The sequence below is a fragment of the Lathyrus oleraceus genome, chromosome 7 (assembly GCF_024323335.1).
Source record: "Lathyrus oleraceus cultivar Zhongwan6 chromosome 7, CAAS_Psat_ZW6_1.0, whole genome shotgun sequence".
Lineage (NCBI taxonomy): Eukaryota > Viridiplantae > Streptophyta > Magnoliopsida > Fabales > Fabaceae > Lathyrus > Lathyrus oleraceus.
The window spans coordinates 272,548,518-272,567,320 of record NC_066585.1 but is presented as its reverse complement, the minus strand read 5'-3'; the positions used below and the strand labels follow the sequence as shown (position 1 = coordinate 272,567,320).

Sequence of the window (18,803 nt, the reverse complement as noted above, 5' to 3'; positions counted from 1 at the left end):
TAATAATTAAATAGAGTTTAGTACGAAATTACTTATAGGAACATGAAAGTAGCTATATTATGAATTGTAATTAGGGTAATTAAGTAATTATGGTGGTAATTAACTTTTATATATTAAAAGTAGATTTTAAAAAAGTTTAAAAAATAATATGATTTTATATATTAATAAATTAAATTATTTTAAAAAAAATTAAAAATTAAATACATTTCAAAATATAAACGCTAACACGTTAAAATTCTAAAAAAAAAAACAACTCCAACTGATACTTAAGAGTCTTGAAGTTAATTTAGAATCATGAGTTACTAGTGATTGTTGAAACTGTGCACTCGGCTTCTACATTACAACATATATAGCATATAGCACTTTGCATTTAAATGTAATAGTAGTATGGCAATTACAATGTTAAATTGACATAATATATTCATAGTGATGAAGAATGTTCCCACATCTCCCAACACTTTTCGGCATGAAATCAAGGAATTTTGATTTGTTCCAATAGCTCTCTTCAGCGTAATGAATAGTACTAAGCATGGATATTTAATCTGCTACAAAATTGCAATTGAGTTGACAAACCTGCAATTCCATATTTCAATGAAAAATTAAAACCATAAGATCACCTTAAAACAATATTCTAACTTGGACTTTCACCCTACCTTTGATTTAATTGTTTGAGATGAATCCTAACAATTATTAAACTATACATACAGTTACATGATGCAGCTGAAACTAGTACATTGAAAGATACTTTATGTTAGCCAGAAACATGAAACTGTTATTACCATGTTGAATTAAAGCTCTATCCAAGGTAGCGAAGCAAGACTCCATCATTTCCCAATACAAATCCCATCTTGTCATCAATGAACCTGCAGCAAGTAGATCATTTACAAGATTTTATCATAAAAGTTTTGGTCCATTGTTATTTCCTTGATACAGATGCTATCTCCTCTGATTTTACACAAATAGACACTTATATTCTACATAATATTATCGCTAGTTTCTTTTGCATCTTTAGAGAATAGGAAAGAAGTATCACAAAGAAAGACAAAACAATATAAGTGGAGGATATATCAACACGAAGAACTTGGTTTGGTTGGGACGTGAGCTCTACCAACAAAATATGTGATTTCAAAGTGTACATTCATAATAACAAACAACAACCAAGCTTTATCCCACTAAGTGAGATTGGCTACATAGATCAAATTTCGCCATAATGTTCTATCAAATACAAACCATGTTTCTATCCAATTTGTTAATCTCAATATTTTCCTTAATAGTTTCTCTTATAGTTTTTCTATGCCTTTTTTTATCTCTAGTTGTTTGACTCTTCTCTATCTGATATACTCTCCTTACAATAGAATCAACAAGTGTTTTCTCTACATGCCCATAATTAAGAACAATTATATAAAACTGGAGTTTAGTAATAGTTGTACTCACTTTACTGTGTATAAATTTGCAGCAATGTTGTCGGCAGCTTTGTCACGAATCCATGACTTGCCACCATTATTAGTTCTCAAGAGAACACCGCTCCCACCTGCTGCCCAAGCCTCATCCTGTATGCATAATTTTGCAAATTTTATATATAAAGAAAATGTTTTCAACATTATCCGCAAAATTTGAAACTAATGATATTGAAAGAACTGCAGAGGAAATAGTCATATTGCGAATGCTTAATTTATTTTAAGACTGATACAAGCAAGAATTTGTTAGTTCAACAAAGCAGCAGTGGAATTTTGCAAAATGATATCGTTATGAATGCAGTAAAAACATTACCGTTGAACGATACCCAACATCAAGAATGCCAAACCCCCGGCTTTGAACAGGAACTTCCTCAAATTCTTCAGTTATCTGTAACAATAAAATACCTTTCGTTGACAAAACTAATAGTGAATAAAAGACATAAAATTATCCATAAAGACTTGAAATGAGTGAAAAGGAAGACCAAATAAGAAAAAGAAGATTATCCAAAAGAAAAGGAGTGAAAAGGAAAACTGCTAGTATCATATTGGTCCACTAGAATGAAATTCTCAGTATTAACTACCCCTGTGCCCTTGCTGAGATAAAGACCACCTCCACGGACAAGAAGCCACAGACCTCCATCAGCTCTCCATCCCATGTTTTGGATTCTTCTAGCGACTGCTCTGTTATGTGGCTGCCAGTACGCCTGAAAATTAAATAAACAAGTAGTTAAGCACTATTACTATTAGTGAAGAAGAAATATCAACCAAACATCTATGGCTAAATGGAAAACTCATAATCTACACAACCAAATACTTGGACATTATGACATATATTACAACAAGGACGGGCTAATGCATTAGTTTATGATGCATTGAGGAAGAAAGTACAAACTTCAACAGTGCATTATAATGTAATAATATTCATGTACATTTAAATAGAGAACAGTTACAATATCAGTAACCAATTTCATTAGTTTGCCAACTGCATATAAACTGTACTACCAGCTCAGCTTATAGGAATTGCTGCTAACTACAGATTTCCATATTGATGAGTTAAATTTAGTTAAATGCTTTAGCATAATCGAAACTCCAGGACAGGCATGCTAAAAGTAAAGCTACCAAGCAAATAAAAGCAAAAGCCGTCATTGAAGTAAAAGCCTCACCTGACCAGGCTCCCAGGTCATGTAGAAGTTGCCACGACTTGAAACTGCAACATACCTTCCATCGGGAGATCGACTGACAGTATTGAAAGTTCCAGTGTAATAACTTGCACCACTAATACCACTAGAAACTGTTCTGAAGAGGCAACATAGCTAGATAAATGTCTTGATGTATAAAACCAACATAAAATATTTGCAGTACTGAAAAATGTGAAAGATGGAGCATCTAAAGAGATTTTGTAACATATAGATAAGAAGTTGAATTTGTTCATTAATAGCATCATATAAACCATCCAATTTCCAAATGCATTAACGCTGGACTTTCCATATTTCTAATCTCCAGCATAGAATAGAGTTTTCTCCAATCAAAGAGTTGGCATAGTTCACTTCCTAATTTGAAACTTGAAAGAGTTGCATTCTTTAAACAGCATTATGCATTCATCCATACACATACATTCTGCATTCTCGGACAGTTACATGATTACATCAAATGAAATTTGACTTTTTTTGTCTCTCGGAAACTCACCTATTAAGCGTAGCCGACACTGATTCCTGAACAGCAGCCTTCCAATTGTATCCTCTGTTTGAGGTAACATATATTGCACCTTCATCGGTCACCATCTCCGCACCCTTGTCATCAGTTGCCTTTATGTATACCTACATATTTAGCAACTTACGTAAGCATTTGATCTATGTCATTTATCTTTAGATTTTTGAATCTGAAAGCTAGTTTGAAGCAAAAATTAGTGTAAATTTACAACTGTATTGTATTTGGATGATGCATGTATACCATATCGCCTGGAAGCTCAGCACTGAGTGGTATCCTTTCCCAGCTTTCTCCAGCATCAGAAGTGTACAGCAGAATTGCAGGTTTCCCCACTATCCATCCTTCTTTCCCTTTGAAGCTGATAGAATTAAACCTATAGTTAAAATCCTCATCTTCTGCAGATGGTATAGATCGCGGAGCCCAAGTGTTTCCTCCATCTTTAGTCTCCAAAAGTGTTTGCCTCGTCCCCAAAAGAAAACCTACCACACAAACAAACTAAGTACGCAAGCATTTCATAAACGTAATTTTGGAAAGAATGAAACGACAATTACCATGGTTAGGGTCTTCAGGCACAAAAGCGATATCTAGAAGCACAACACCAGGATCGATAGGTAGATAAACTCTTTCCCACTCAGAAAGAGTTTCTTCAGCTTTCGCCAACTGAGAAGGTACTAACACCGATATAGCCGTGGTTTCCGCGATGAACTGTCTCCTCGTTCTGGAGAGTTCGGAAGAAGCTTTGACGACGAAGCTTCGGGTTCGAGAATGAACGACGGATTTAGAAGGTGATTGAGATAACGGTCTGCATAGAGTAGCTGAATCGGTGAATGTGAATTGCAGAGTCGCCATTGGAATGAACTCGCTGTGTTTCTATCTGTTAAGTGTGTATATCTATCTGCCTTATCCCAAATCACAATAACGGTTTCGCGGGTGATTTCACTTCATTAGATTGTGTGGATCATAAACTTCCAACATTTTCGATTTTTTTATTATTATTAATTAAATTATTTTCCTATAAATATTTTTTTTCCTGAGAAATTCTCTTTTAATATAATGATGTTGATTTTTTTGTTTTTTGTTTTTTGTTTTATGAGTTACTTTTATTTTTCTCATAGTTTCTAGCGTATACTTTTTTTTTTTACGGAATACAGATTTTATACTTAAAAATATAATTTCCAACCCTTTTTTTTAATAAACTTACTTACATAATTTTCCCACAGTATATTTGTTTTCTTCACTCATATAAAAAGTCTTTCATTATGATTCTAAGTAAAAGAACTCCATTGGAGTATGATAAAGAATGAAGCAATATTTGACTATCATTGAATTGAATGAAAGTTGTTACATGTGTTTCTATGCTAGGAGTTGAATCCAACAAGAGGTAATTGATATCTAACATAATGTAAGAGTTAGGATAAATGAATCCGTAAAAAAGAAACAGAAATATAAGCACATGTAACTAACTTGTAATTGACTCTTATTATCTACTACTTCTATTATTGAAATCTTTTCCAAGTTGGAGGGTGGAAAATGTCCGCCATTTTAAGGTTGGAACCAGCTTTAATTGGTTAGAATAATAACCAACTAAGAGTTAGTTATGAGTTAGTTAATTGAGTTTACTTGTTACTTATAATACAAGTAACTCATATTTTTATATAAATATTTGTTGATTGGAATGCAAATTAAGTCTTTTCTATTTTAACAAGTGGTATCTAGAGCATTCGTTATCGATCCTTGTCTATTCAATCTCAATCAATAAGCTCATTTCTCGATCCTAGGCGGGAAAGGTAGTGAAGTAGATAAACTCCATCCTCATTGTGTCGTGTTCACATCTTTTAAGCTCTTTCCATGGCAGATTCTTCAAAGTTCTTGACCCCTGTAATTTCGAAATTCGATGGTTTTTATGATCATTGGATCATGCTCATGGAAATTCTCCTTCGATTTAAAGAGTATTGTGAGTTAGTCGAGAATGGTGTGACGGTTGCACCATTAGATGCAACACATGAGTAGAGAAAACTCGCAGATCAAAGAAGACTCAAGGATCTCAAAGCCAAAAATGATTTGTTTCAAGTAATTGATCGAATAATTCTTGAAACAATTCTGACACGTGACATGACAAAAGATATATGGGATTCCATGTGTAGAAAATATCAAGGCTTTATGAAGGTGAATAAGGCTCAGTTGCAGACTCTACGTCGTGAATTTGAGGTCATATGCATGAAGAACAATGAAACGGTTGATGAATACTTCACAAGAACCTTGGTTGTTGCTAACAAGATGACTGCTCAAGGTGAAAATTTGGAGCAAACCGCAATTGTTGAGAAAGTTTTGAGATCAATGACCATGAAATTTAACTATGTGGTGTGCTCTATAAAGGAATCGAATGATGTTACAACCCTCTTTGTTGATGAACTTCAGAGTAGCCTCTTTGTTCATGAACAGAGAATGAAGATCAATCAAGAAAAGGAAGAGGAACAAGCTCTCAAGATTGCAAACTATGGTTTAGGCAGCAACGCTAGTAGAGGAAGAGGGTGTGGTGGCTATCGTGAACGTGCAAAGGAAGACTCAGCAGATATCATATTCAATGTTACAAATGTCACAAGATAGGACAAAAACCAAAAATCAAGTTTGGTTTCTTGATTCTGGATGTAGCAACCATTGTTCAACTTTGATGAAGAATTTATAAAATCATTTAAGCTTGGAGATGACTCTAAGATTCAGGTGATGGGGAATGGTAACTTCTCACATAAATGGCCTCACTCAAGTTATTACTAAAATATACTACTTGCTAGGATTGAAAAACAACCTCTTAAGTGTTGGACAATTGATGCAAAAGACTTGATAATAGTGTTCAAGAATGGAGGCCGTAGAGTGCTTCATGGTGACAAAGGTGTGATCATGACCACAAGAATTTCATCCAATTGGATGCTTGTAGTTTCTACACCTGTTATCCTTCCATTGTGCATGAATGCCACTACAGACAATGTCACACAACTTTGGCATTGAAAATATGGTCATTTAAGCTTCAAAGGCCTTGACACACTCATCACAAAGGATATGTTAAAGGGCATTCCCAATTCAAAGAGTCAAGATAAGACTTGCTCAGATTGCTTGATGAGGAAGAAACACAAATAAGCAATACCTAAACAGGCCACATTGAGAGCTAATGAAAAACTAGAGCTAGTTCACTCAGATGTGTATGGCCCTATCAAACCTGCACCAAATGGTGGAAACAAGTACTTCATAACTTTCATAGATGACTTTAGTAGGAAAACCTGGATTTATTTCCTTCATGAGAAAGTTGGTGCCTTTGATGTCGTCAAAAAATTCAAAGCACTAGTAGGAAAAGAGCCAAGTCAATACATCAAGTGTCTTAGGACATATAGAGGGGCTGAATTTACATCCAATATTTTTTCTGATTTCTGCAGTCTTCATGGCATCAAGAGACGACTATCAATTGTTTATACTCCACAACAAAATGGAGTATCTGAAAGGAAAAACATAACCTTGATGGATGTGATCAGAAGCATGATGTCAACCAGAAATGTCCCTAAGAGATTTTAGCTTAAGTAGCTCATTGGGCAACATACATACTTAATAGAAGTCCTACCCTATCAGTAAAGAACATGACTCCATAAGAAGCATGGAGTGGTGTGAAGCTCCCAATCTGTCATTTCAACCTAACCGCTTCACCTACTACTGTTCCCAAGAGTTTCCTCTTGAGAGGTCCACCAAAATGAGATGTGAGATTTTTACAGATTTTCCCCACGAACCTTTTTACAACTAAATAAGAGATTTTAAATTACTAATCTCATAAACAAAACATAGCTTTTACCAGGTTGAACTCAGGTACCAAACAAAGTTTTCACGGGCTAAATCAATAACTAAATTGTCATTTTACCATCATAACCTCAAGAACCAAATCAAAAATTTCAAAGGCTAAATCTCAAGAATCAAACAAGGTCTTGGAAGTGGTTAGTATTTAGAAGCAAGCAAGCATTTCTTATAATGACATCACTCGAGAAAAAAAAAACAATCTTGAGTAAATTGCATGATTTACAGAACACTAGTACAACAAAAAATTCCCTTAGATATTTTTCACTCTTTTGACACTAAAGTAACTTTAGTGAATGGATATAAAAAGTAGAAGATAGGAGTAGAAAGTGAAAAAGAAGAGTTTCAATTTTGAACTCTAATGTGAAATTGAATGAGGGGAATCCCTTTATTTATAGGAAAATAATTGTCTCAAAAAGGAAATGATTCATGTACATTTTTAATGTCTTAATTGATCAACCCTAATATGAAAACTTTTTTTAATTACACCATCATTAGTATATTAAAGGCTTCTATAAATAATTATAGGCATTACAAATGTGTTATTCGATTAACCCTAATCTGATAATCAATAATCAATTAAGGACGCATATAAGAATATTTTTAGGTGTTTTTATCAAATAAAGATGATTTAAAATATTGTATGTGTATAAGTTTTCTTAGTATCTTAAGAATTACTCTTATACTTTTACATTAAACTGATCACTCGGACACGCACTAAGCGTATGACCAGACGAGCTTTCACATTTTCTCTCTTTCACAACTTTGGAGCTCCAAGTTATTTTGCTTGATTCAACATTAATTTAACACTTCAACTTGAACTTGACTCTTCTAACTGATTATGCTTGAGATAACTTCTTTGTATATGTGCCATTATCATAGATTTCTAAACAATTTTCACCAAAGACTTCCCGGATGCTGTTTAACCTTAGGTGTTGTCATCATTGAGGTGCCTTTACTTTTGATCTCAGAAAGAACATCTTTACCATTTATAGATAAAGATTTCACTAAATTTCGTTTGACATAAGATGACTTCGACTTCCTACCATTACCTTGCACTCCTAAGGAATGTGTTATTGTTGTGTCTTCGGAGGATATGTTATCTATCCCAAATCTTTATGAGGAAGACAAATTGAGCTTATTTATGTGGTCACCTATCACACTTATTGGGCAACAACTCTGCTCTCCTTAGTTTTTGTTGGTTGAGATGACGTCTTGGTCGTAGATAATCCTTTCAAGAAGAGAGATAATTGGAAGGGAAAAGCAAAGACATGGAGCATAATTTCTCTAAATTTTAGGAGGACACATTTGCTCCCCATGAGAAAGTTAAGATTGTTAAGGCTTTGTAAATGAAGACAAAGGTCTGCGACTCTCCTTCCACCTTGGTTATCTAGATCATTGAGTTTGAGTCTTCTCTCGAAGTAGATAAGAAGTGGCATCAGGAGGAAACCACTAGCGCCATGGAGGCATATCATCATGCTAAGGAGGCTCAAAAAGCTCTTCAATAAGAAAAGGAGTCTTGTGATGAGGATCAGATAGCCCATGAAGGCGAAGTGGTCACTCTGAATAAGAGGGTTCAGAGTCCTTTGGAAAACTATGAAAAATGTGTACCATGCTCTCGACTAGGCAGTGGATCAGACTAAAGAGTTCTACTCGAGTGTTCCTATCTTTGTTGCAAAACTAGATCCTTTCAAAGTTGCTATGGATGAGGCTTTAGTGGACGACTATAACACCGCGTCTCGGAGAGAGGAAGCCTAATTTTCTTCTCCTTTTCCTTTTTCTAGAATGTTGGCTAGGATTTAATGTCTTTGTTTTACCTTTATACTTGGTGCCTTTATTTAGATTTATAAGCTTGGTATATTTTATTTGTTCTTTATCATTGTTGTCATACCCCAAAATTCACCCGACCTTTCACAAAGTTCACCTAGGTCACTAACCCCAGTCATATGCATGTCTTCATATCATTCATACCATCTGCATAACCATGGCCTAATACAAGAGGACAAGTATCTTGGATTCCTAGCTTTGTGCTTGCATTTAGTGGAAGCTAAGGTTTCTCAGCAACTAAAGGTGGCTTAACCAATCAAACCATAGGTGGAGGCAGCTCTTGAAGCTTGTGTTTTGTGTTCAACATTGGTGATTCAACTATGGCTTCTTGGTGAAGCAAAACCCTAATTTGGGATCCTCACTTGATCATGGTTTCCACAAACACTAAATAATGTCCCATGCCCTTGTGGGTGGCTTCCTACACCTAATTTCATCCGATCATTCCTTTGTGGCTTGATTCTTTTGCTTGGTCAAGGTTCATCTAATAACCTTTTGTGCATGACCATTCATGTTGTTCTCTTGCCATTGATCATAAGTTCGTGGTCCCACCGTTTTCATCCATTCCACAACACTTCACCTGATCATCTCGTCATCCCTAGCCCACGACTTGACCATGCCTTTCTTGGGTCCATTTCATCTAGTCATCCCAAGTGCATGGTCTGTTCATGGTTTGTTTTTATCTGGTCATAAATCCACTTCATGCCATTGGTGTTTGATCCATGGGTCTTTGGTCATGTTATAATCATTGCCCATTTTGGCCCTTGCTAGGTCCATGGTTCATTCACAATTGGTATCCATTGGTTCATGTTAATATGGTTCATTCACTACCTTTCATTAGTCTATGTTCGTATCCAATCAAAGTATTTTTATTTCTTTTCAATACCAAACCATGCAAAATCACTCAAATAACAAATTCATTCATTCAATGTAAATTTCATTCATATAATTTCAAATTCCATTACATAAGTCATACAGATGTTCATACATTACAAAATGCAAAAAAAATGGAACTTTTTCATAACTTTAACCCAAAGCGTTTCCACTTCTGATTTAAGGTGAACGATATTCTTAGAGGCCTATTACGACTGCTTAGACTTCACTGGCTCATAACCACATGAGAAGCCTCGAGACAACTTTTATGGGCCGACCAAATGCCAAAAAAGTTAAGGCTCAAATCAAGGTCAATCCACTCCAAAATGACCCAAGGTATAAAAACTATCACATGAGATATTTTAGGTACACTTTATGATCTCCATTTTTAGTATACTTATCTTGAGTTCTGAACTTACTTAATCATTGGAGTGTAACTTTACAGGTCCACCCCGCGTCATCGTATCAAAAATCACGGAATTAGGTCAAAATTCTTCCCCATCACCATACACCTAATTTTGGTTCTAGAGCAAAACATATTTTAATCACTACAAAAAAAACAGTTATTTGCGACATGATTTTCACGCCACAAAGGTGAAAATCACGTCACAAACCTAAATTAGCTTCATAGTTATTCACGAGACAGGAACACTTCTGACGACTTTTTTGCCACGTGAAAATCACATCACTAATTTGTGGCATGATATTCACGTCGCTACATATAAAATTAATTGTGTCACGTTGCCACGTGAAAAACACGTCACTAATTTGTGACATGAAATTAACGTTGCTAATATATATATTGCACGATCAATGTGGATTAGGTTGCCACATGAAAATTAAGTCACAAATTAGTGACGTGTTTTTCACGCAACTAATATATACTCAATCTGTCCCATATTATAAGCAAATTTCACCTTTTTAGATTTATTAAATAATTAATGTATCTGGTCTATATATAAATTAGATACATTAATTATTTAATGAATCTAGAAAGGTGAAATTTACTTATAATAAGGGACAAAGGGAGTATATATATATATATATATATATATATATATATATATATATATATATATATATATATATATATATATATATATATATATTATGTTCTTAATTATAAAAATATTAAAAAATAAATTATAAATAATGTTATAAATTATAGTTTAAAAACATATTATGTTTTAATACATACAATTGTATGTTTTATATATTAGTAATGTTATAAACTAATTATATATTAAATAATTATATAATCTGTTTTTAATATATATTATATTTTTAATTATAAAAATAATATTCTGTTTTAAATTGTATATTTTTATATATTCTGTTTTTAAATATATAAATTATATATATTCTGCTTTGAACTATACAAATAATAAAAAAAAATATTATTTAACTATATAAACAAAAATTAATATTTCGGATTTTAACTATACAAATAATAAAAAAATAATATATATTTTGCTTTTAACTATATAAATAATATATGTATGTTTTTCGGATATTAAATATATATACAAATCAATATAAACAAATACTATATATTGTTTATTCTGATTTTAAATATATATATATATATATATATATATATATATATATATATATATATATATATATATATATATATATATATATATATATATATATATATATATATAAATATTTTTGAATTTTTAAAATAAAAAATTATGAAACCTATTTATATATTTTATTTTACTATATACAAAAAAAAAACAGCCCACAAATCAATATATATCTATATATGAAAATAAAAAATAATACATACCTTTTAGTGAAAATATCAAATAAAAATGGAGGAACTTTAATTAATCAATAGAGTTTAAGTCTTGATCAATTTTTTGAGTCTTAGTCAATAAATAAATAAAAAATTAAATAATAGAAAAACGTAAAAGTAGAGTTTAAACTTAACAAAATTAAAAACGCAATCGAGTGAGAATTTCTCACCATCAACGTAACACCTAATTCTGATTTTAGAACAAAAACATATTTTAATAACAATTCATAATAAATATTTTGATAACAAAAATATAAGTAATCACATATGCCAAATAAGTTGTTTAAATGAAATTATAAGACAATAAAATATTATTTAATAATTATGAGGTTAAAATATAATAATATTTAAGTAAAATAAAATATTTATATATCCCACAGAAGATCGTATCATACCTAAAATAATGCTAATTATAGACTTATTCACACTCAATCTTCTTAGATATTGCAATTTCCTCATATATATATATATATATATATATATATAATCTATATATTGAAACATATTGATTATTAGGGTTTAAGATGTTGTCCTCCTCATTAGAACCCTCTACTATGATAACATTAACAGATTTCCGCAACATTGAAGACGATGGCGAATATTCGCCTAACCTCACCACTACAAAACCACCTCGCTTCTCAGTTTTGAGTGAGTCTCATATAAAGCTTCTTCAAGATGCTGACATCAATGAAACCACATCGATTCTCTCCATATCAAGATCTGTTGCATGCCTTCTACTCTCTTACTACAATTGGAACTTCGTTGATGCTTGTGAGTCATGGTTCAATGACAAACAAAAAGTTCTCAAAACCATAGGTTTATCAAAGGAACCTCAAATAGTAGAATTAGGGTTTCCAAACTCAGAATGCAATATCTGTTTTGAAACCTTTTCTACTGATGAGATCAAGTCATCATGGTGTGGTCATCCGTTTTGTGTCAAATGCTGGAATCAATATATTGATACAAATATTAAGGATCGCAACTGCTTCAAACTCAAATGCCCCCAACCTTCTTGTGATGCAGCGGTAGATGAAGAGATGATTCAACAATTAGCAAGTGAGTCAAGAAAGGTTAAATATGATTATTTTTTGCTTAGGTCTTACGTGGAAAACAACACTGGTAAGGAGTTGAAGTGGTGTCCTGCTCCAAATTGTTGTTATGCCATAAGTTATGATTCTAGCAGTTCTAGGTCTAGAAAAAATTACGATGTTACATGCTATTGTTGTCGTATCTTTTGTTGGAATTGTGGCGAAGAAGGTCATTCACCTCTGGATTGTGAAACTGTTGCTAAATGGATGAAAAAGGTTAGCTCTGAATTTAAAATCACAACCAGTGGTTGGATTATTGCTAACACAAAACCATGCCCTAGTTGTAAGATTCCCATTCAGAAAAACAAAGGGTGCAATCGTATGACATGCAAATGTCGCTTCGAGTTTTGCTGGTTATGTCTCCAAGGTCGATGTATATGTTATTCAAAACAATGCAAACAAATTCAGGTATTTCAAGATGTAACACCAACAAACCATGCGAAAAGTCATCTGGACAGGTACAGTTACTACCATCAAGGTTGGGCTAAAAATGAAATTTCAAGAAAAACGGCTCTTCAAAAATTGACTAAGATGAGTAAATCATTGAATAAGTATGGAACTTATTTAGATCTATTGCATACATTGAAACTCGTGGTTGAATTTCGAGGAATTCTGAAATGGAGTTATGTATATGGATACTATCTCCCTGAGGATGAAAGTGCTAAGATTGAGTTTTTTGATCACATCCAAGGAATAGCTCAAGCTGTTTTGGATAAGCTTCATCATTGTACAGATATTGGATTCAGAAGGCTGAGAATAAAACATAGGATAGAAGATGAAGAGTTTCAACGGAATCTAGAATCTCTAACTAGGGTGACTCAAAGTTATTTCATGAATTTGGTTAAAGAATTAGAGAATGGTCTTGATGTTGTGCGTGTGAAAAACTATACTGGCTGAAAATGGAGTCAATTGATTTTTGATCCTACGGCTGTGTTAGCCTGCTCCTCTTCTTGCATTGTTTTCATTTGATGGTCATGTGTGTTTCGGAGTTTTTCTGTAGCTCGATAGTTTTTGTGTTTGTTGCCTCGTTTTTATGTTGTTTTTCTGTTGTAGTTATTGATACTCCTTATGGCAATTATATTTGTCTGTACTTAGTTTAATATTCTCCTACTTATTGCTAATATTATTTTGTTTCTATACAACTATCAATCGAGTTACTTAATAAAGACATAAATGATTTTGTTTTTATTTTATGATTGTCGTAATTTAAAATTTTAATTTGATGGATGTCGTCATCTTTAATAAATAATTTATTTGAGCTCTATGATTTTCTTTGATAATTTTAATATGGTTTTGTCGAATTCATACCCTAACACTTGAAGTTACTCATGCCATTAAGAACACTTGAATAAAATGACATGTATTTTGTGACCCAAATTATATAATGAGTGGATTTAGCTGGTGAAGAAATCAAACATTAACACAAATATTGGCCAAATGAGAAGAGAGAGAGAGAAAGGCTACTGAAACATCCAAAAGCATGTGAGTTTAGTCATGGAAATGTGAGCACAATCTCGAATTAAGTTTTTTTAAGATTTCTTTTGTAGTGTTTGTGTGTCCACAAGATGAAGATGAATATGGAAGAAGAGAGAAAATATCAAACTTCCACTATTCTTATAAAACGGTTACATCAAATGGTTATGTACACTCGCTGTACTCACCACTGTTGACCGTTACACTTGTTTATATACACAACAATAATGTCACGTAGGCAAAGTGTTAATCTACACTAATTAGGTTAAACTTAACAAAAATAATACTACTACCATTGAATATGAATTACTTCTAACAGCATCCCTTAATTCATATTCAGCTAATCAAAACTAACAACATCAATTTCAGCCTTCAAGTGGAGAAATTGATCAGTCTTATCGCTTTCGTCATAACATCTACTAACTGCTTCCTAGTGCTACATGGGACAAAATGTTTCACCTTTCATTCAACCTATGCATTTATCTGAAAAAGCCAAAATGAGCCCGAATGTTTCATCTCTCACTCAGAGCATGCTCCAAAAGTGCAAAGATCCCCGAACCTTCTCTATTCAACATAACATTGGGGATACCACGTTCGACAATTGCATGTTAGATTTAGTCGCAACTGACTATGTCATGATTGTATATGCCATATGTTTTGAAATCATAAACAATCTCCCAAAATTATTTAGTTCCAATATACAAAATTATAGTTAGTTATCGCTGTTATCTAGATCGACATCCCTAATTTAATACACACGAAAAAAATGATTTTTCAATTGATAATGTTAATACTACATTTCTTAGCAAGATAACCAAGAATGAAATTTTTATTGTTTGTTAACGATATACTATTTGATTCTACTATTTCCACTTTTTTTTCCTATTAAATTTTTCTAAGATTTTGTTGGCTTAAAATTAAGCGTTATGGGCGAACTGAAGTTCTTCTTATGCATTCAATGTATGGATGGAGCGCACAGTTACTGGAACAAGTATATAAAAGAGCTTCTTAAAAAGTTTCATATGGTGGAGTGTAAGGCGATGGAAACTCATTTGAACCCAACTTGTACCAATGAGTAAATATGCCAACTCTAGTTGTTCCTCTTGACGGGCATCCTCATCCTTATTTGAAAAATAAGAATAATTTTCTTTGGAAATAAAAGCTCAGATCTCTCTAGCCAAACGCGAACCCATACACACTAGAAGCATAAGAGGTATTGCAACAGGAATCAATTCAAAGCCTCCCATAGGACCAAATATCCTTAAGTTTCACCTAAGAGTATGAGGACGCTTAACAAATGATCATTCTTCTTGAAGCACATAGTTCTCAGAACTCAAAGCCATACTTCTCCAACCACCGGGCTGCAATGAGAACGAATTGTGTTCCACCACAACCTAGTCAGGTGAATTCTGAGGTTCCAGTTATGCCGAAACGTAACTAGAGTTACTTCCAACAGATTGAGGATTTAATAACTGAAAATAATATTTTGAAAGAAAAACCTTCATCTAGGACACGAGAACGAATTGAATCAATTCGAAAATAGTTCGGAATTCGATTCAACAATTACTTCATTGAATTGGTTTATGAACCTAATAAACTGAGTATGAGCGAAAAATTAAGTTAGTTAGTTAAATGAGTTGAACTTAAATTGTACATAGTTCGACTAGTTAGGTTTAGAGATGTGAAAAAAAATCGGTTATCGATAATCAAATTGGTATCCAAATAATTCCACTTTAAAAAAACCAAACCAAATACTAAAATAAAAATTTGGATATCCATTTTATTATCCAAATATAAGCCGTTACCTATTATAAAAATTTGGTTTTGTTATTCCGTATCCAAATTTTACTATGCGTTAAATTTTTATATTCGTATGTTTTTATGTTTTATCACATTATAAATCAATTTTTTGATTTTAAGTTGTTTTAAATTTTATAAAAGAATTATTTTAAAAATAAAAATTAGACTTTTTTTTCTTTTCATAAAAAATATTATATTTGGTTTTTTTTTTCGAAAAAATTATATTTGATATTTTTTTTCAAATAAAATTATTATTTTTTTCTAAATAAAAAAGATATTTTTTATCAAAAATATTTTGTATTTTTTTCAATAAAAAAATGTTTTTTAAAAAAAATTAGATTTTTTTTTATTTTCAGAATATAATTTTATTATTTTCAATTTTTTTTTTGATATATTTTTTTTCTTTTTTCTGAATATTTGTTTTTTTTCTAAAAAAATGTTTTTTTTTTATGTTTTTTAAATTTTAAAAAATATATTTTAAAACCTCATAAAATTTGTTTATGAATAATTTTTTTGATGAATTATTTATTTTATGAGCAATTATGATTTATAGAGATATGATTCATAATTATTTTATTTTATGACCGTTTTTATGTAACACATCCTTGAGATTGTTTTTAATCAAGATATTATTTGTGGTGATTATAAAAGTCAAATTTAAAATAATTTTTTAAAATAAATATTTTTTTTTACATAAAATAGTTTTATAACTAGTGAAAATAAAAAAGTTAGTTAAAAGAAAATAAAATTATTTTTGATGTAAAATTGATTTTTTAAAATATAGTTTTAAAAACTATTTTTTTATATAAAATTGGATTTGAAATTGATTTTTTTTAAAAAATAAAAATTTGGTTTTAAAGAAATTGATTTAAAACTGTTTTTTTTAAACTATTTTATTTTTGAAAAACCGATTTAAAACCGAACCGATCCACTTATAAACCAATTTTTAAAAAATAAATTGATTTTATGAAAATAGTTTTAAGAACCAAACCGAACCATATATATGGTTCAATTTGGTTTGGTTTATGATCCATGCACACCCCTAGTTAGGTTCATGAGTCAATTAGATTATATATGAGAAAGATTATATTGTCTTTAAAAATAGGTTTAAAGATTTAATATAAATTTTAACCTTATATTTTAGTTTAATCTATTGGTTTTAATTGATAATTTATATTCTCAAGTGAGCAAAATATTTTTAAAAATAATTATACAAATAAAATTAGCATCATATAAATTAATTAATTTTTAAATTAATAGATTTTTGAGACAAAATTAAATTCCAATCTAATAACTTTTATTTTATTTTAATGCTTTCTTTTTAAAATAATATTAATTTAAAATGTTAAATATATAAAAAATAGACTTAAAAAAATGGCTTTTAAGTCCGTGAAACAAGCAAGTTGAACCTAACGAGTCGAACCGAGTTGCTCGTGAATTTATAACGAGTTGAGTTTGAATTTAAAAAAAATTCGTGTCGAACTCGAACCGAGATTTTAACTGAACCAATTATTAACGAGCCGAGCCGAGTCCGACTCGACTCAGCTCATTTCCAGCCCTACCCTCCATCATATGTATTAAGTAACTATGACTTAGATGAACATGAAAATGTTCTTCAAGAGTTCTCAACTAATGGAATATGGAAAAGAAATATGACTTCGATGATTTATGGTGTTAGCAAGAACGACAAGAGGATAAACCATCTAGTCAAGTTCATACCCGAAAAGAATCAACCTATATGACTGATTCAAGTAGTAACAATTTTTTAATTTTAATAACAATAATTATTAATAATAAAACCCAATTTTATTGTGGTCATGTGGGATTTTGGTTATGAAAAGAATATGATTTTTTTATGATTTTAATGAAAATTAATATGACCATTTAAATTGGGTGGTAATGAGTTTTAATGACTTTAAATTCTTGACGGTAGAATCAATCCTATAAATAGTTTTTGGTCCCCAAAGCTTTCTCTCATCACTTTTAGAAATACATCATCCATATTAGTGAGTAAGAGTTTGGAAGAATCAAAGACAATTCATTCATAAGAGTTTGGAAGAATCAAAGACAATTCATTCATATCACTATTCATATCACTGCAACAATGGCTGGAGGTAAATTTCAATTTCGATTTCCGCATATAGTTTATTGATCTTATTATTCTTTTGTTATCAGGAATAAGAGATCAATATAAAAAAATTTCTAACACAGGTGGCTTAAAAATAAGGCATGATAATTCATCTTGTTCAATGTTTAAAACTAACAAGTTTAAAATACGGAAGTACAAGAAAATCTCTAGAACTAAACCTAAATAACCAAAAAAGATAAGAGTACATGAAAACCAAATTACCTATGTTGTATTGAAGAATTAAAATTCCAATCATGGTATTTAGATAGTGGATGCTCAAGACAAATGACGCATGAAATACGTTTGTTCCAAAGCCTAACACTAAAGTAGGAAGAAACTGTGGATTTTGAAGGGACCAAAAAGAAATATCATTTGTTTTTGTTTTGATACATATGCTAACTCTTCTTTACTTTTCTATTCATAATGTTTTGTTACTTCAAAGACTCTAACATAATCTACTGATTATAAGTCAATTAAGTGATAGCGGTTATAATATTGTCTTGAATCAAAAATCTTGTAAAGTCATTCGTAAGAAAGTTGACTGAATTTATTTGAAGTTGTCAAATCTTAGTTGAAAATTAATCTCCTAGACTAGCAAATTTAACAAAGAAATGAATTATCCACGTTAGAATACATAGGTGCAAGTTGTAGCACTCAACTTCTGCAGATAAACACAACTTTAATATTATTAGATAAAGGAAAGTAAAACCCCATCTATTATGATAATACTTTTGAAAAATCTAATTTTTTATTCTAAAACAAAACATATAGAAATTAAACATGAGGGACTATATTTAAAAAGAGATTTTAGATAT

General features: G+C 31.3%; 3 protein-coding genes across 3 annotated transcripts; 2 read left to right on the top strand and 1 right to left on the bottom strand.

Annotated features, from left to right (window-relative positions):
• Window positions 1–260: 260 nt before the first annotated feature.
• Window positions 261–4,091, bottom strand: LOC127100649 (photosystem II stability/assembly factor HCF136, chloroplastic). Its single transcript, XM_051037894.1, has 9 exons — window positions 3,716–4,091; window positions 3,408–3,643; window positions 3,144–3,274; window positions 2,621–2,753; window positions 2,039–2,161; window positions 1,771–1,845; window positions 1,435–1,550; window positions 780–863; window positions 261–573 (listed from the first exon to the last, which is right to left on the bottom strand). The coding sequence occupies exons 1-8, from the start codon at window positions 4,011–4,013 to the stop codon at window positions 797–799; spliced, it is 1,179 nt and encodes a 392-aa protein (XP_050893851.1). The 5' UTR covers window positions 4,014–4,091; the 3' UTR covers window positions 261–573; window positions 780–796.
• Window positions 4,092–5,276: 1,185 nt separating this feature from the next.
• LOC127103398 (uncharacterized) lies at window positions 5,277–5,771 on the top strand. Its single transcript, XM_051040662.1, has one exon. The coding sequence runs from the start codon at window positions 5,277–5,279 to the stop codon at window positions 5,769–5,771; it is 495 nt and encodes a 164-aa protein (XP_050896619.1).
• A 6,282-nt stretch (window positions 5,772–12,053) lies between these two features.
• Window positions 12,054–13,484, top strand: LOC127103397 (probable E3 ubiquitin-protein ligase ARI8). The gene has a single exon (XM_051040661.1). It carries the CDS (start codon window positions 12,054–12,056, stop codon window positions 13,482–13,484), a length of 1,431 nt encoding a protein of 476 aa, XP_050896618.1.
• Window positions 13,485–18,803: the final 5,319 nt, after the last annotated feature.

Bases quoted from the DNA above. Each gene is read 5' to 3' on its own strand.
- LOC127103398 (XM_051040662.1), top strand. From the start codon at position 5,277: ATGACAAAAGATATATGGGATTCCATGTGTAGAAAATATCAAGGCTTT.
- LOC127103397 (XM_051040661.1), top strand. From the start codon at position 12,054: ATGATAACATTAACAGATTTCCGCAACATTGAAGACGATGGCGAATAT.
- LOC127100649 (XM_051037894.1), bottom strand. From the start codon at position 4,013: ATGGCGACTCTGCAATTCACATTCACCGATTCAGCTACTCTATGCAGA. The intron at 3,644-3,715 runs GTAATTGTCGTT...TTTGTGTGGTAG, and splicing joins GCCTGAAGACCCTAACCATG to GTTTTCTTTTGGGGACGAGG. The intron at 3,275-3,407 runs GTATACATGCAT...CTAAATATGTAG, and splicing joins CTGAGCTTCCAGGCGATATG to GTATACATAAAGGCAACTGA.